Raw genomic sequence first — 12,500 nt, forward strand, 5'->3', positions numbered from 1 at the left:
AGGGATTAAATGATTAGAGGAGTACAAGGTGTACTCAAAGATGGAGTAATAGCTAGACTAAAAGACTGAGTGAAGGATGAAATGAGAGATGGATTGAGGGATGAAGAGAGGAAAGGAGTGAGAGATGGAGAAAGGATGGAGAGAGTGAGAGCATAAATAGGAAGGAAATAAGCAGCAACATTGAAAGCAATAACTTATACAAATAAATGAGTGAACACAGCTGGAAAGTGAGAGAGAGAGAGAGAGAGAGAGAGAGAGAGAGAGACTCTTACCTACAGGTGAAGCCACGGTGAGCAAACCGGAAGACAGAAGCGAGAGAAGGACAAGAAACATGACGAGTGAAGAAGCGGAGTGTGTGTTTCTCCGAGACTGCTGGAGCCTGAATTGAGGAAACCCTATGGAGAGAGAGAGAGAGAGAGAGGGAGGGAGAGAGGGAGAGAGGGAGGGAGAGAGGGAGGGAGGGGGGGGCTGTAGATTTTGATTATCGGTTAGCATTAGCTTGTCTCTCACTAAAACAAGATTCTGTTATTTATTTATTTATTTATTTATTTATTTTTGATGTGTTCAGTTCCTATAATTCCAGCTCTGGTAAAGATTCACGGCTCAACAGGAACACTTTTTTTCTCCCACAGTCTTCATGGGAATTAGCATAAACAGCTAAATCCAGTCAGAAGGCGCATCAGAGCTGCAGCATTGCGCTAACACATGGATCCTGCTAGCATTCAGCTACGTTCGCTGAGGTACGTTTCCCTTAAAACACAAATAAACAAAATAATGATCTTTGTTTTTTAAAAGTTGTTTGATTTATTGTGTGAAGCAAGGCTACATTTACGTACATGTATGAGGTCTGTCGGTGAAACCGCTAACGTAGGAGCTGCTAAACTCCATAAGCTAATTCCTGCTAGTTAATCTTTGGCTAACTAAACAGATGAATTCTCTTATAGCGAGAGGAAGCACACGTTTTTAACCTGAAACTGAAGCATTATTCCTGAGTACTTTAAAGAGACTAAAATGCTAATATAGCTAACATAAACAATGTAATAAACCATGCTAGCTAATGCTAAAAGCTGAAAAATAGGTCAGGTTGTTTACACTGCTGTATGAAATATTCTGCTATAATTATTTAATAATTACTCTTCATTTGCTTATTGAGCGACACAATTAGCAACATGCTGCAAATAGTTGTTTATGTGATATTTGTTTATAAGAAATCGTTAGTATTTAATGTTAGTATGAAAAATACTAATCTATTTAAATAATTAAAAATAAAATAATTAAATCTAGCTGTGTGTCGTGTTTTATCATCACTAACGATCTTCAGAGTGGACACGCTCGCGCTGCGGTCAGACATACATACATACACACACACACACACACACACACTTATATGTATAAACATACCTTCATACACACACACACACACACATATACACACACACACACACATGTATAAACATACCTTCACACACACACACACACACACACACACTTATGTGTATAAACATACCTTCACACACACACACACACACGGGACACAGTTAGCAACATGCTACAAATAGTTGTTTATGTGATATTTGTTTATAAGAAATCATTAGTATTTAATGTTAGTATGAGAAATGAAATAATGAATCGATTAAATCTAGCTGTGTGTCGTGTTTTATCATCACTAACGATCTTCAGAGTGGACACGCTCGCGCTGCGGTCAGTTCGCGAAGTGTTTTGGCGCCATCTAGTGACCATGTGATGAAATGTTTTATTCCTATAATTCCAGGTCTGGTAAAGAATCACTCTTTATCTCCTCTTCAATTCTTCCTCATAGTGAGGTGATAGTAACAGCAGCAGTAATAGTAATAGTAGTCATTATAGTAACTGGAGCAGTACTAGCAGTAAGACTAGTAATACTAGTATAATGAGTAACGGGCGTATCCACTGCAGTGTGGTAGTGATGGCAGCAGGTACAGCTGTGGTAGTGAGAGTTTATAATAAAGCTATGATGGCTTATAAACGTGTTATAAGCTAGTTTTTTCTTCAATCAGCAGTAATAATAAGAGTGGTACAGGTTTCATTAGCGGTAGCAGCAGACATTGTGTTCAAATATCACAGGTCTAGTGATAATACTGATAAACAATAATAGTGAAAACAGAGGAGGCGGAGACTTCAGTGCGTTTTTCTAATACTTTATTGACGGCTTAAATGAAGACATTCAAAGCAGGATTTTCTTGTTCTTGATTGGCTAAAAAAACAGAAGGCACCTGCAGAGCGGCGAACAGAAGATGGTCACCGTCTCTGTCTTTTACACACATCAGTAACAGTGGCGATTATCTGAGAGCTAAAGAGATATAAAATCTAACCGTGCTTCATCAATGCAGCGTCTCATTCAGCACGAGAACCACGGCGGCGTGTTAGAGGCGGTGTGTAGAAACAACACACACTCACACACACACACACACACACACACGCTAAACGATGCTAAAATCTACAACAAGGAGAGAGAGAACAATGTTGTGTGTTTATTTTACTAATACAGATTTCTTCTTCAAAATAATACTGCAATGTCTTAAAAACAAAAACAAAAAAAAGCTTAACATTAGAATAAGATTGTTGGAAAAAAAAAATTACAGATTTATATTTGACTTCGATTGCATTGGAGAGGGCAGGGAGTGACCACAGACCTGCACTGGTGTCCTGGAGGGGCGTCAATGGGGACCACACACACACACACACACACACACACACACTGCTGATACAAACGAGGACTGATTTGGCACGAGTGATGACCTCAGGGATACGACGCTGTAAATATCACTATCATTAAAATCTAGAACTGAATTTAATTCAATCAGAAATAATTATTTTCTTTTTCGCCAAACTGCAGGAACTTTTTTCTTCTCTTTTTTTTTAGAAAAAGTATGAAATTTGCTACAAGCCCTTTTTTTTCTTTTTTTTTTGTTAAGAGGTATAAATCAGAAGAAAAAAAACAATAAAACTAGACGCTTCTTTGTCATCATCATCATCATGGCACTGAGTGTAAATAATAACCTCAGTGAAGTTATTATATGTCAGGAAAAAAAACAAAAAGTGAAAATATATCATTCATTGGATAACTTGGCACTGGAAAAGTCTAGAGAAGTCAAATCAGGAGAACTACAGAAGCTGATCTTCAAACCATCATGCAGTTTCAAAAATATAGATTATATATGTTTACATATATTATTATTATTATTATTATTATAAAGGTCAAAAAAAAAAGGTAAAAGATGCGTAATGGATCTCCCTTATAAAGATACAGTAGCCCCTATAATGTGTAGCCTGTGCTTGGTGTATTGAGCTGTGGAGTTGTGGTCAGGCTGTGGCGCCCCCTGCTGGCTGCTCGTGCTATCCGGGCTAACTTTACATGCACTCGAACTCGTCGATGCGCTGCTTGGTGTTTCCGGAGCGGATCTGCCGCAGCGTCTTGTACTTGTCACGTCCAGCTCGCACGTTCTCCGCGTGGATGATGTCGTTCTGCGTTTTCTTCGTCTCGTCACGAGCATTGGCCAGCTCCGTGCTCAGAGCCTGAAGACAGAGAGAGAGGGTGAGTGTGTGTGTGTGTGTGTTCGCAGCTTCAAAAATTGTGTTCAGGAAGTTGACCAAAGGTTTGTGGAACCCTGCCCATCACACCCTCTGTTCCAGCCTGGGGGATGTGGGGGCTTGGTTACGGTTTTGGACTACAGCTCAGAAGGTTGTGAGTTCGAATCCCATGTCCACTGCTGGTCCCCTGAGTGAGAACCTTAACCCTCAAATGCTCAGTTGTTTAAAAACGAAAATAAGGGCGTGTGCTAAATGTCAGAGAAGTCTTGTAAGCCACAGTGTGACCATCTTACCTGCAGGTGTTTCTGCACTCGTTCGTTCTTCTCGGCCTCGGTCATGCGCTCCTCCTCGCTGCGGTCCTTGTAGGCGGCGGCGTTAGTGAGCTCGGCGCTGGCCTCTGCGCTGCTCTCGTCGCTCTCGTCGTGATCACTCTCTCCATGAACGGGTTCCTGCACGTGCGCCGATATCACCGTGTTCTTCAGCTCCTCCTTCGTCTTCTCCAGGTCCTCCTGCACCATGGTGGCCTGAGGGGATTACAGCACAGAGTTAAACGTTCCTTTCCTACTAATTAACCACAGAACTCCGGCCACTGGGAGAAATCTGTCACGTGGTTCCATTTGAGTGCGATTTAAACAGAACTTTATCTGAACAAACAGGACACAATCAGAAGGAGAAAAATGGATGGAATGTACGCTGAAGGTTTCTGAAGGCCTGGGCCTCTTCATATTCTCTAGACGTTTTTGCCCTACATGTTTTTTTTGTTATAGCACTTTTATTTTCTGACCTGGTGACTAGCTATACTGACGTCTACATCTCTTTAGCGATTAGCAATCTGTTAAAAATACAAAAGAAATCTTCTAAAAATAAACGTACTGACATTAGTCACCTCTTTATTTCTGCTGGTCAGACGGTGAGACGTTCCATTGTGTAAAGAGACAGAGCGGCGGTTTGTCTTTAAATAGAACTGACTCAAGCAGCAGGACCAGGAGAGGTGTGTGGGTGTGTGTGTGTCACTGAGGTTACTTTCTCACTCTCTACACTCTAGGATATCCCCAGTGGAACAAGGGAGTCTGCCCTTCCAAATAAACGAGTGTGAAAGAAAAGGAAAGAATGGAAAAGTTAAAGCAGCTGGGCGGAGGGTGAGAGGAAGGTCGAGGTCACTGCAGCGCTGGAAATGTATAAAGTCTAACAGAAAGCTCATTATTTCACAGGAAACCTTCAAATAAAAGCTCAGTAAAGACACTTGTTTCTATATGAGGTCCACATGAGGTCAACATGGAGACATCGGGTCCTTATAAAGGGCTAAAAACCTGCACACACACACACAGGAACATATCTTGCTATAATCATAGACACACCCAGTGCCTAAGATACGCCAGTAGCTGAAAATCCCAGCCTCTTTAATATTCCCAGGACATTTTATTACACTTCCGAGTGTTTTCTGCGTCTCTGCAGGAGCTGGATTTTTCACATGAAGTGTAGAAGAGTGTGAAGAAAGTGTGCATTGTTTCACCTTCTGCTGCCACATTGTGGCTTCCTCCTCCTTCTTCTTCTTAGCATCCTCCAGAAGAGAGATCTTAGAGGTGAGCTCTGCCAGCTCGGTAGCCTATACACACACACACACACACACACACACACACACACACACATATTAGTCCATCACATTTTCCATGCAGTTCTTCTGTGGCTTTCTGTAGTCAAAAAACAGGCAAGGATCTTTCCTAGGAGACTGCTGCTAGAGTGACTGTTAGGAGTGTGTTCATTTATAATGAGTGTTAGAGGTGTGTTTGGTTACTATAATGAGTGTTAGGAGAGTGTTTGGTTACTATAATGAGTGTTAGAGGAGTGTTTGGTTACTATAATGAGTGTTAGGAGTGTGTTCATTTATAATGAGTGTTAGAGGTGTGTTTGGTTACTATAATGAGTGTTAGGAGAGCGTTTGGTTACTATAATGAGTGTTAGGAGAGTGTTTGGTTACTATAATGAGTGTTAGGAGTGTTTGGTTACTATAATGAGTGTTAGGAGAGTGTTTGGTTACTATAATGAGTGTTAGGAGAGTGTTTGGTTACTATAATGAGTGTTAGGAGTGTTTGGTTACTATAATGAGTGTTAGGAGAGTGTTTGGTTACTATAATGAGTGTTAGGAGAGTGTTTGGTTACTATAATGAGTGTTAGAGGAGTGTTTGGTTACTATAATGAGTGTTAGAGGAGTGTTTGGTTACTATAATGAGTGTTAGAGGAGTGTTTGGTTACTATAATGAGTGTTAGGAGAGCGTTTGGTTACTATAATGAGTGTTAGGAGAGCGTTTGGTTACTATAATGAGTGTTAGAGGTGTGTTTGGTTACTATAATGAGTGTTAGAGGAGTGTTTGGTTACTATAATGAGTGTTAGAGGAGTGTTTGGTTACTATAATGAGTGTTAGAGGAGTGTTTGGTTACTATAATGAGTGTTAGGAGAGTGTTTGGTTACTATAATGAGTGTTAGAGGAGTGTTTGGTTACTATAATGAGTGTTAGAGGAGTGTTTGGTTACTATAATGAGTGTTAGGAGAGTGTTTGGTTACTATAATGAGTGTTAGAGGAGTGTTTGGTTACTATAATGAGTGTTAGAGGAGTGTTTGGTTACTATAATGAGTGTTAGAGGAGTGTTTGGTTACTATAATGAGTGTTAGGAGAGTGTTTGGTTACTATAATGAGTGTTAGAGGAGTGTTTGGTTACTATAATGAGTGTTAGAGGAGTGTTTGGTTACTATAATGAGTGTTAGAGGAGTGTTTGGTTACTATAATGAGTGTTAGAGGAGCGTTTGGTTACTATAATGAGTGTTAGGAGAGTGTTTGGTTACTATAATGAGTGTTAGAGGAGTGTTTGGTTACTATAATGAGTGTTAGAGGAGTGTTTGGTTACTATAATGAGTGTTAGGAGAGTGTTTGGTTACTATAATGAGTGTTAGGAGAGTGTTTGGTTACTATAATGAGTGTTAGGAGTGTTTGGTTACTATAATGAGTGTTAGGAGAGTGTTTGGTTACTATAATGAGTGTTAGAGGAGTGTTTGGTTACTATAATGAGTGTTAGAGGAGTGTTTGGTTACTATAATGAGTGTTAGAGGAGTGTTTGGTTACTATAATGAGTGTTAGAGGAGTGTTTGGTTACTATAATGAGTGTTAGGAGAGCGTTTGGTTACTATAATGAGTGTTAGGAGAGCGTTTGGTTACTATAATGAGTGTTAGGAGAGCGTTTGGTTACTATAATGAGTGTTAGAGGTGTGTTTGGTTACTATAATGAGTGTTAGAGGAGTGTTTGGTTACTATAATGAGTGTTAGGAGAGTGTTTGGTTACTATAATGAGTGTTAGAGGAGTGTTTGGTTACTATAATGAGTGTTAGGAGAGTGTTTGGTTACTATAATGAGTGTTAGGAGAGTGTTTGGTTACTATAATGAGTGTTAGAGGAGTGTTTGGTTACTATAATGAGTGTTAGAGGAGTGTTTGGTTACTATAATGAGTGTTAGAGGAGTGTTTGGTTACTATAATGAGTGTTAGGAGAGTGTTTGGTTACTATAATGAGTGTTAGAGGAGTGTTTGGTTACTATAATGAGTGTTAGGAGAGCGTTTGGTTACTATAATGAGTGTTAGAGGAGTGTTTGGTTACTATAATGAGTGTTAGAGGAGTGTTTGGTTACTATAATGAGTGTTAGGAGAGCGTTTGGTTACTATAATGAGTGTTAGGAGAGCGTTTGGTTACTATAATGAGTGTTAGGAGAGCGTTTGGTTACTATAATGAGTGTTAGGAGAGCGTTTGGTTACTATAATGAGTGTTAGAGGTGTGTTTGGTTACTATAATGAGTGTTAGAGGAGTGTTTGGTTACTATAATGAGTGTTAGAGGAGTGTTTGGTTACTATAATGAGTGTTAGGAGAGCGTTTGGTTACTATAATGAGTTTTAGAAGAGCGTTTGGTTACTATAATGAGTGTTAGAGGAGTGTTTGGTTACTATAATGAGTGTTAGAGGAGTGTTTGGTTACTATAATGAGTGTTAGGAGAGCGTTTGGTTACTATAAGGAGTGTTAGGAGAGTGTCTGGTTACTATAATGAGTGTTAGGAAAGCGTTTGGTTACTATAATGAGTGTTAGAGGAGTGTTTGGTTACTATAATGAGTGTTAGAGGAGTGTTTGGTTACTATAATGAGTGTTAGAGGAGTGTTTGGTTACTATAATGAGTGTTAGGAGAGTGTTTGGTTACTATAATGAGTGTTAGAGGAGTGTTTGGTTACTATAATGAGTGTTAGAGGTGTGTTTGGTTACTATAATGAGTGTTAGGAGAGTGTTTGGTTACTATAATGAGTGTTAGGAGAGTGTTTGGTTACTATAATGAGTGTTAGGAGAGTGTTTGGTTACTATAATGAGTGTTAGAGGAGTGTTTGGTTACTATAATGAGTGTTAGAGGAGTGTTTGGTTACTATAATGAGTGTTAGGAGAGTGTTTGGTTACTATAATGAGTGTTAGGAGAGTGTTTGGTTACTATAATGAGTGTTAGGAGAGTGTTTGGTTACTATAATGAGTGTTAGGAGAGTGTTTGGTTACTATAATGAGTGTTAGAGGTGTGTTTGGTTACTATAATGAGTGTTAGGAGAGTGTTTGGTTACTATAATGAGTGTTAGAGGTGTGTTTGGTTACTATAATGAGTGTTAGGAGAGTGTTTGGTTACTATAATGAGTGTTAGGAGAGTGTTTGGTTACTATAATGAGTGTTAGAGGTGTGTTTGGTTACTATAATGAGTGTTAGGAGAGTGTTTGGTTACTATAATGAGTGTTAGAGGTGTGTTTGGTTACTATAATGAGTGTTAGGAGAGTGTTTGGTTACTATAATGAGTGTTAGGAGAGTGTTTGGTTACTATAATGAGTGTTAGAGGAGTGTTTGGTTACTATAATGAGTGTTAGAGGAGTGTTTGGTTACTATAATGAGTGTTAGGAGAGTGTTTGGTTACTATAATGAGTGTTAGGAGAGTGTTTGGTTACTATAATGAGTGTTAGGAGAGTGTTTGGTTACTATAATGAGTGTTAGGAGAGTGTTTGGTTACTATAATGAGTGTTAGAGGTGTGTTTGGTTACTATAATGAGTGTTAGGAGAGTGTTTGGTTACTATAATGAGTGTTAGAGGTGTGTTTGGTTACTATAATGAGTGTTAGGAGAGTGTTTGGTTACTATAATGAGTGTTAGGAGAGTGTTTGGTTACTATAATGAGTGTTAGAGGAGTGTTTGGTTACTATAATGAGTGTTAGAGGAGTGTTTGGTTACTATAATGAGTGTTAGGAGAGTGTTTGGTTACTATAATGAGTGTTAGAGGAGTGTTTGGTTACTATAATGAGTGTTAGAGGAGTGTTTGGTTACTATAATGAGTGTTAGAGGAGTGTTTGGTTACTATAATGAGTGTTAGAGGAGTGTTTGGTTACTATAATGAGTGTTAGGAGAGTGTTTGGTGTTTTCACGCTCTTCACTGAATGATATTCTGGTGATTATGTGTAGGAAAGTGTAGATAGTGGGTCTATGTTTGTGTATTTATAAGTGTGTGTGTGTCTGTGTGTGTATGTGTGTGTGTGTACACACCAGGTGCTCCTGGTTCTTTATCTGGTTCTCAGCCTGCTGCAGCAGGGTGAGTTTGGCCTCCTCCGCAGTCTGTCTCTCTTTCTCCAGACGTTCCGCCTCCTCATGTGCTCTCTTCCTCTCCTGCTCAAGCTCCAATGCTCTGCGGGTCTGCTCCTCCAGCTCTGTAAACACACACACACACACACACACAAAAACATTTATATGAAAGCAGAAGACACTCCTGTCCTGTCCTGCTTAAACACACCCACCACTTCAGCCCCTCCCACAGCTACCCTGACCATGCCCCCACACTCTCACAAACACCCTGACCACTGCCAGACTCTGATTTCACCTAAACACTAACCACACCCACTCCCACTCACAGACATGCCTCTCACTCTCATACATACACTCTGACCACACCCACTCCCAGACACTCTGACCACACCCACTCACAGACACTCTGACCACACCCACTCACTGACACTCTGACCACACCCACTCACAGACACTCTGACCACACCCACTCACAGACACTCTGACCACACCCACTCACAGACACTCTGACCACACCCACTCATAGACACTCTGACCACACCCACTCACAGACACTCTGACCACACCCACTCACAGACACTCTGACCACACCCACTCACAGACACCCTGACCACACCCAACAGTAAACACAGACCTTCTTGAGCTTTCTTGGTCTGCTCTTCGATCTGTCTCAGTCTCTCCATCAGCTCCTCCTTCTCCTTCTCAATCTTCTCCTTTTCCTTCTCTGCCTGCTCTCTCTTCTTCTTCTCATTCTCCAGCATGGCTCTATATGTGTGTGTGAGTCACAGAGAGAGAGAGGGAGAGAGAGAGAGAGGGAGAGAGAGAGAGAGAGAGAGAGAGATTGAACATTGTCCTTCTAGGCTTTGTGATGTGTGCAGTAGAAACAAAACTAAAACACACACACAACAATTGCATGCCTTACCTCTCCATCTTCTTGTGGTTCTTCTCCTCTTTAGCCTGAGCTTTCATCTGCTGCACCTCGATGGTGTCGGGTTTCCTGCGCCGCATGTACAGCTCGTGGTTCCCCATACACAGGGCAAGGATACGCTTATTAATGCGCAGACGAGGAGCGTAGAACACAAAGTCCTGCACCACACACACACTTTATTATTGATCTTTGATATTTATAGTCGTTATACATAGATAGTGGGTGCTAGTGAGATAAAGACACACACACACACACACACACACACACACTGACACTCTGACCACACACACTTTATTATTGATCTTTGATATTTATAGTCGTTATACATAGATAGATAGTGGGTGGTAGTGAGATAAACACACACACACACACACACACATACTGACACTCTGACCACACCCACTCACTGACACTCTGACCACACCCACTCCCAGGCACTCTGACCACACCCACTCCCAGACACTCTGACCACACACACTCACTGACACTCTGACCACACCGACTCCCAGACACTCTGACCACACACACACACACAGGCTGTGTTACACACCGGTGCTTTCTTATCAATGGGTTTGATGACAAACTTCTTGTCGTTGAAGGAGATGTTTCGGATCTCGCTCCACGGGAAGCCGATCTTCGGCGTCATCCTGAGCAGGAGAGAAGAAACATTTTCACCAGTGTGTGTGTGCGTGTGTGTGTGTGTGTGTGAGCACTGCTACAAACTGAGGGTGTAGGGCTTAGGGGGAAGTGCGTACTTGTCGTTTTGTTCGTAGATGTTGAGTCCAAGCGCGTCCACGCCCAGCCACAGTTCCGTGCCTTTCTTATTCTTAATGCTGAAGTAGTTCACGCCGTACATCTCCAGATCCTGAGCGATCTTCAGGTACTCCATCATGGAGTCCTCCCTAATACACACACACACATACACACACACATCAGCATCATCAGATATGAAGCACTTAATCACTTAGCAAAAGATCGTTAGAATCCGAGTATAGGAACTCATATGTATGTTGAGTGTGTGTGTGTGTGTGTGTGTGTGTACCTGAGCATGCTCTTGTGTTCCTCATGCCACACCTGAATGCGCTCCTCCCACTGCTCCTTATTCAGTTTGTGCTGTTCCAACACTCTGAAAAACACAATACACACACACACAGTTAGACGCACACACACACACATATATACACAGATACACACAAAGACACTTACACACACACACATATACACAGATACACACAAAGGCACTTACACACACACACATATACACAGATACACACAAAGACACACACACACACACACATATATACAGAGATACACACAAAGACACTTACACACACACACACATACACAGATACACACAAAGACACTTACACACACACACACATACACAGATACACACAAAGACACTTACACACACACACACATACACAGATAAACACAAAGACACTTACACACACACACACATACAGAGATACACACAAAGACACTTACACACACATACACAGATACACACAAAGACACTTACACACACACACATATACACAGATACACACAGACACTTACACACACACACATATACACAGATACACACAAAGACACACACACACACACACACACATATACAGAGATACACACAAAGACACTTACACACACACACACATACACAGATACACACAAAGACACTTACACACACACATACACAGATACACACAAAGACACTTACACACACACACACATACACAGATAAACACAAAGACACTTACACACACACACATATACACAGATACACACAACGACACTTACACACACACACACATACACAGATACACACAAAGACACTTACACACACACACATATACACAGATACACACAAAGACACTTACACACACACACACATACACAGATACACACAAAGACACACACACACACACATATACAGAGATACACACAAAGACACTTACATACACACACACACACATATACACAGATACACACAAAGACACACACATACACACATATACAGAGATACACACAAAGACACTTACATACACACACACACACATACACAGATAAACACAAAGACACTTACACACACACACACACACATATACACAGATACACACAGACACTTACACACACACTCATACACAGAGACACACAGTTAGACGCACACACATACACATATACACATATACACAGATACACACAAAGACACTTACACACACACACTCATACACAGAGACACACAGTTAGACGCACACACATACACATATACACATATACACAGATACACACAAAGACACTTACACACACACACTCATACACAGAGACACACAGTTAGACGCACACACACACACACTTATACACAGAG

The 12,500-nt window shown here is 40.9% G+C and overlaps 2 protein-coding genes across 2 annotated transcripts in view; both read right to left on the reverse strand.

Moving 5' to 3' along the window:
• rxfp2l (relaxin family peptide receptor 2, like) overlaps positions 1 to 381 on the reverse strand; it is a 44,552-nt gene extending 44,171 nt beyond the window's left edge. Inside the window, exon 1 of the mRNA XM_058382540.1 lies at positions 273 to 381. Coding sequence (XP_058238523.1) covers positions 273 to 333 — 61 coding nt within the window. The 5' untranslated portion in view covers positions 334 to 381. The remainder of the gene's footprint in view (positions 1 to 272) is intronic.
• A 1,780-nt stretch (positions 382 to 2,161) lies between these two features.
• Positions 2,162 to 12,500, reverse strand: part of msna (moesin a) — a 37,674-nt gene continuing 27,335 nt past the window's right edge. The window contains exons 6-14 of the mRNA XM_058383147.1: positions 11,175 to 11,258; positions 10,888 to 11,034; positions 10,683 to 10,779; positions 10,127 to 10,290; positions 9,839 to 9,969; positions 9,169 to 9,329; positions 5,084 to 5,176; positions 3,864 to 4,094; positions 2,162 to 3,555 (exon numbers count right to left, since the gene is read on the reverse strand). Of these exons, the coding sequence (XP_058239130.1) occupies positions 3,391 to 3,555; positions 3,864 to 4,094; positions 5,084 to 5,176; positions 9,169 to 9,329; positions 9,839 to 9,969; positions 10,127 to 10,290; positions 10,683 to 10,779; positions 10,888 to 11,034; positions 11,175 to 11,258 (1,273 nt within the window). The 3' untranslated portion in view covers positions 2,162 to 3,390. The remainder of the gene's footprint in view (positions 3,556 to 3,863; positions 4,095 to 5,083; positions 5,177 to 9,168; positions 9,330 to 9,838; positions 9,970 to 10,126; positions 10,291 to 10,682; positions 10,780 to 10,887; positions 11,035 to 11,174; positions 11,259 to 12,500) is intronic.

The sequence above is a fragment of the Hemibagrus wyckioides genome, linkage group LG28 (assembly GCF_019097595.1).
Source record: "Hemibagrus wyckioides isolate EC202008001 linkage group LG28, SWU_Hwy_1.0, whole genome shotgun sequence".
In the NCBI taxonomy this organism is placed as follows: domain Eukaryota; kingdom Metazoa; phylum Chordata; class Actinopteri; order Siluriformes; family Bagridae; genus Hemibagrus; species Hemibagrus wyckioides.